Genomic DNA, 5,953 nt, shown 5'->3' with positions numbered 1-5,953 from the left:
GTTTAGAAGCCCACAACAACAACACCAACAACAACAACAACGGATACAATTCGTTCGGAATTGAAACTGGGCGCAAATTACGGCGTTGTTTTTACAATGAACATATACGTAACAGTTGTAATTTTACATATTAATATCCAACATTATCTTTTTTGTATGTTTTAGTAAGAGTAAATGTTACCGAATTTCTCCTGGTACCAAATAGTCATCTGTTATAGTGATACAAAAAAGTGGTAAAAAACCAAAAGCCAGAGAAAAGAAACATTAGGTTAAATATTCAAAGTAATTTAGGTTTCATGCCCATCAAAGACGAACCAAATTGTAGTCTAGAAAAAATGATCCTTACCCAAAAATGTGCATTTATGAATAAAGAAATTAACCAGAAAAATAAATAAATTAACAATGTACTGTATTCAAGAATTTGAGTTGTGATAAAGAAAAATAATATTAATATTAATATATTTTTTCTCTCAGACATATACATAACTCGTTCCAAAAAGCTTTAACAAAATATTCTCTTTTTTTCAGGTTGTTATAGGTTCACTCTCCTTATAATAATAATAATAATAATAATAATAATAATAATAATAAATAGCACTGGTTATATTGTACTCTTTTAGTTTTAATGAAGCCCCAAAATATGATTTAAATACTATATCTCAAAACACAATGATTTATTTCTGTTAATAATATTTTGATTATTTTATGTGGTTTATTTTTTCTATATTAAATTATAGAATCATTTATGTAATAATGAACATAATGAAGTTGGACAATGCATTACAGAAAAGAGATACCACTTTAATTTAGGGTCCAATTCTCACTATAAACTAGTTATTAGCATGCATATTGGCTGTTTATTAGTACTTATAAAGCATGCTTTATTCTGCATGACCATGTTTTAGATCCCTTAATCCTTAAACCCAATACCTAAACTAACTAACTATTAATAAGCAGCAAATTAGGGGTTTATTGAGGCAAAAGTTGTAGCTAACGGTTAGTGACTACTGGTCCACAAACTAAAGTGTGGCCACTATTTGTGCTACAAACCAGTGTGCTTATGACAAGCAATTAAAATAATATGATACCAATTAGCAGTTTGCGATATTGAGCACTTTTTGGTAAAATAACTGGAAGCGAATGACGCCGGAAGCCTCACACATTCAAACTACAGATGCCTCTTGTGTTAAAAATAAAATCTTGACATATATATATATATATATATCTGGGGAATAAGAGATTTAATTAAGTGAAAACAGCAAAAGTGTACAGCATATACACACACACACAGATATTTATAATGAAAATACTAATTTATTTAAATGAATTGCATATAAAGTTCTGAATGTATACAGAGATTAAAATACATAAAACATCATATACAGATTGTCTGACTGTCTTAATTAAGCAGATGTGTTTGGCTTCTTATGCATTTGTTCCTGAGTGTTTGAATGCATTTGGATGTGCAATGCAACACAATTATTAAAGCAGTAAACCAGTCTGGAAATTAATGTGTTGGTTTAAAAACTAGTTTATATTTATAGAGTGGCTGATTTGTAAACAACCATTTTATTTTGTATGAATATTAAGATATAAATGATACAAATATTTATTAAATGATTTGAGATGCACTTCGTCACTATACAACACACTGCTGCTCAAAAGTTTGGGATCAGTGAGATTTGTAATGTTTTTAAAGAAGTCTCTTCTGCTCATCAAGGCTGCATTTATTTGATCAAAAATACAGAAAAAAACGGTAATCTTGCAAAATGTTATTACAATATAAAACAATGGTTTCTATTTTAATATCCTTTAAAATATAATTTATTTCTGTGATGCAAAGCTGAATTTCCATCATCATTACTCCAGTATACAGTGTCACATGATCTTCAGAAATCATTCTAATATGCTGATTTATTATTAGAATTATCAACAGTTGTGCTGCTTAATATTTTTTTTGGAACCGGTGATATTTTTTCAGGATTCTTTGATGAATAAAAAGTTAAAAAGAACAGCATTTATTCAAAATATAAATCTTTTCTAACAATATAAATCTTTGTCATCACTTCTTATCAATTTAACACATCCTTGCTGAATAAAAGTTTTAATTTCTTTAAAAAAAATAAAGACTGTTGAACGGTAGTGTATATTGTTAGAAAAGATTTCTATTTTAAATAAACGCTCTTCTTTTGGACTTTTTATTCATCAAAGAATCCTGAAAAAATATCACCGGTTCCAAAAAAAATATTAAGCAGCACAGCTGTTGATAATTCTAATAATAAATCAGCATATTAGAATGATTTCTGAAGATCACTTTATACTGGAGTAATGATGCTGAAAATTCAGCTTTGTATCACAGGAATAAATTAGATTTTAATGTATATTAAAATAGAAAAACGTTATTTTACATCATAATAATACTTCACAATATTACACTTTTTCCTGTACTTTTGATCAAATAAATGCAGCCTTGATGAGAAGAAGAAACTCCTGTAAAAACATAAAAAATCGTTCTGATCCCAAACTTTTGACCGGTAGTGTATATATATATATACACACACACACACAGTATATCATGTGAAAATGAGTATATTGAAAGAAAATGTGAACCCTTTATTTTGCACGTAATATTTTACACATCAGTCAGTTTTCCCGTCTTTCCGGCTCTCTCTGTCCAACTGCACTCCGGACAGTCTCTCTGTGCTTTCTCTCTCTCGGCTCCTCTTCTCCGTGGCTCGAGCCACAGCTTCATCGAAGCACATGCTGATGCCGCTGTTCCTCTGGGCCTCTCTGTCTGCGTCTCTCCTGCGATCCGCTCCACCGTCCCATGCTTCTCGTCTCTCTCCGGGACCCTCGGTGTCGATCTCTGCGCTTTCGTCCTCGTCTCTGTGCGCCGTTTTAGTTTCCGCTGCGTGTTCTTGGTCGGCTTGCGCTGCTTTATCGTCGTGTTGTCGGTGCTGAAGCTGTTTTCTGAGCGTGAACGCTGTGAGTTTGGAGGTCTGAGGTCTGGGAGGGACGGCAGGAACCGCTTTCGTGGCATTCGCAGCTTTGCGTGGAGAACGTTTGCGAGGCGCCTCTTTGCTTTCTGTTTGTTCGTGTTGCATCTCGTCTGGACGCTGCACGAGTGTGGACTTCTCCGGATCATCTCCACCTTCAGGAGAAAGATCTCCCTCAGCAGAACTTTCTGTTTTTACGTTCACGTCCTCCTCAGAGTTTCCTTCACGGCTTTCCTTTAAATCTTCTTGTCTTTCAGCTTTGTTTTGGTCTTGTTCTCCTTCTTTTGTATGTTCTTCATCTACACTCTCAGATTCTCCATTATTCTCCTTTGAATTTTTAGCTTCTTGTTCTTCTTCTTTTGCATGTTCTTCATCTATTTCTTCACATTCTCCACTGTTTTTCTCTAAATCGTATCTTTTGGCTTCTTCTTTAGGTCCATCTTTTGCATTTTCCTCACAATCTCTACTATTTTCATCTAAATCTTCTTTTCTTTCAGCTCTGTTTTGGTCTTGTTCTCCTTCTTTTGTATGCTCCTCATCTATTTCTTCACATTCTCCACTGTTTTTCTCTAAATCTTGTTTGGCTTCTTCTTTTGATCCATCTTTTGCATTTTCTTCACTATTTTCCTCGAAATCTTCTTGTCTTTCAGCTTCGTTTCTGTCTTGTTCTCCTTCTTTTGTAAGTTCCTCATCTACCCTCTCAGATTCTCCACTATTTCCCTCTAAATCTTCTTGTCTTTTAGCTTCTTGTTCTTCTTCTTTTGCATGTTCTTCATCTATTTCTTCACATTCTCCACTGTTTTTCTCTAAATCGTGTCTTTTGGCTTCTTTTTTAGGTCCATCAATTGCATTTTGCATTTTGTTGCTGTCCTCACACTCTTCTCCTTCATTTTCCTCCATATTCCTCACAACTTTCATAGTTTCTTCAGTCTTCTCATCCTCCTCCGTTTGACCCTCCTCGGTCTTTGTTTGGTGGATAATCAGTGTTTGTTCCTCTGGCGGTTGGTCTTGAGGAGTCAGCGAGACGCGGTCTGCATCCGTGAGCTCATCTGTGATGGTTACCTCACTGTTACCATGGTAACCGTCAGCATCCAGCACCTGCTGAGCATCTTCAGCCGGAGACAGTGCTGGGATGGGCTCAGGAACGCTGGTGCTGTCGGTCTCAGTTTGGTCGGGTTCTGGTGAAGAAGGAATCGAGTCCGGTCCAAAATAAGTGTCTTCTTCACTGGCTTCACTCTCTGGAGCATCTTCTCCTCTGTACACATACAAAAGTCAATTATTACACAAACACTAGACAGTTTGTGTTGTTACAAACCCATATTATTCTCTTTCTGCCTTGAAACACAAATGTAAGCTAGTAGAGGAGAATTAGATTGTTCAGGTTTATGCTTTCCATAAAAACAAAGCATACCGGTGACAGCCATCAAGCTACAAAAACAACCATAATGCATGATAAAATAAGTTTTTATTAATACTGGGAAGATTTTCAGTCTGTTAATTAAATGATTCAAAAATGTGTTTAGAAAATAATGAATGATTGATAATTAAATTAATCAGAATTTAATTATTAATAATTAATAATTGAATTAGGGTTGCAAATGGGTGGGAAATTTCCGGTAAATATCCGGAAACTTTCCAAAAATCCCTGGAATATAAAAAAACAATCCTGGAATATTTCCGAAATTTACTGGAAATGTTCCACCTTTTTGCAACCCTAATCAGAATTGACCCAATATTTGTGTGTGCTATTTTTGTGTGATATATATTTAATTAATAATTATTTAATTTATTATTATTAATTATATTAAATTAATAAATTAATGTAAATATTAATGTAAGAGTGTATATATATATATATATATATATATATATATATATATAAAAGAAGCTCAGAAGAGAGAGCTCAGAAACATAAAAAGGCCTGGAAGTGTGCAGAGGACAACAGTGTTGGATGACTGGAGGATCCTCTCCACGGTGAAGAAAAACCCTTTCACAACATCCAGCCAAGAGAAGAACACTCTCTAGGAGGCAGATGAGTCTCTGTGAAAGTCTACAATCAAGAGAAGGCTTCACCAGAGCAAATACAGATCCTGGAAAGTTTCCAAAATTTACAACAATTTTGCAACCCTAATTATGATGGTAAAAATGTTTAGTTGAAATAAATGTAATTTATATAGTAATATTTTATAATATTTTAATTCAAAATGTACATGTAAAATGCTTACATTTAATTAGTGCTTTAACTCACTATTGTTAACAATTTAATGATTTTAAATATAATTTTTGTAATACTTTTCCCAATATTTGTGTATGCTACGTATATATTATAATATTTTAATTTAAAAATGTTGTTTAAAATGTTTAATTAAAATATGTTTTAAAGGTAATGATTTAATTTCTTATTTTTAGTTATATAATTAATTAACTCTTTCCCCGCAGGCATTTTTGAAAAAAGTTGTCAGCCACTGCCAGCGATTTTGAGGATTTTCACTAAAATTTGATGGCCTCCAGTATATTTTGCTGTATGAATATTTGAATACACAATACACAATTGAATACAACTACTTTTAAACAAAAAAAGACAGTTTTATTATAGCTTAAAGCATTCTTTTTTATCAACACTTGAATATAGGTAGGTGTAGGGTATCAGACTGAATCAGACAATTTAAGATTCGATCAAGGACATGGTTGAAACACGAGGAGCCGAATTCCACAGAAAGGCCCAAGACACAGGATGTTCGTAAATCAGATCCTGGCGCCACAAGCCTGAAGCAAGTCCACCAACTAGCAGCTTTGAGTAGCTCACAGCATTTAAACAAATGAACACTTATTGACAATTCCAAGGAGATTGTAAATTTTGGGGCAAGTAATCAAGATTAATGGTTAGAGATGCACAGCATGACCATCACATGTAAACCAGTGATAGTAATCACGATCACGAGCTCTTTGGATTGACT

General features: G+C 33.6%; 1 protein-coding gene across 1 annotated transcript in view; it reads right to left on the bottom strand.

The window, feature by feature from the left end:
* Nucleotides 1–2,536: 2,536 nt before the first annotated feature.
* Nucleotides 2,537–5,953, bottom strand: part of LOC107552668 (rho GTPase-activating protein 30-like) — a 29,685-nt gene continuing 26,268 nt past the window's right edge. Inside the window, exon 12 of the mRNA XM_016234609.1 lies at nt 2,537–4,262. Coding sequence (XP_016090095.1) covers nt 2,640–4,262 — 1,623 coding nt within the window. The 3' untranslated portion in view covers nt 2,537–2,639. The remainder of the gene's footprint in view (nt 4,263–5,953) is intronic.

The sequence above is a fragment of the Sinocyclocheilus grahami genome, unplaced genomic scaffold, assembly GCF_001515645.1.
Source record: "Sinocyclocheilus grahami isolate Dianchi unplaced genomic scaffold, SAMN03320097.WGS_v1.1 scaffold456.1, whole genome shotgun sequence".
Classification (NCBI taxonomy): Eukaryota; Metazoa; Chordata; class Actinopteri; order Cypriniformes; family Cyprinidae; genus Sinocyclocheilus; species Sinocyclocheilus grahami.
Note: the sequence above shows the minus strand (reverse complement) of the source record. Positions and strands in the feature narration are given on the sequence as shown.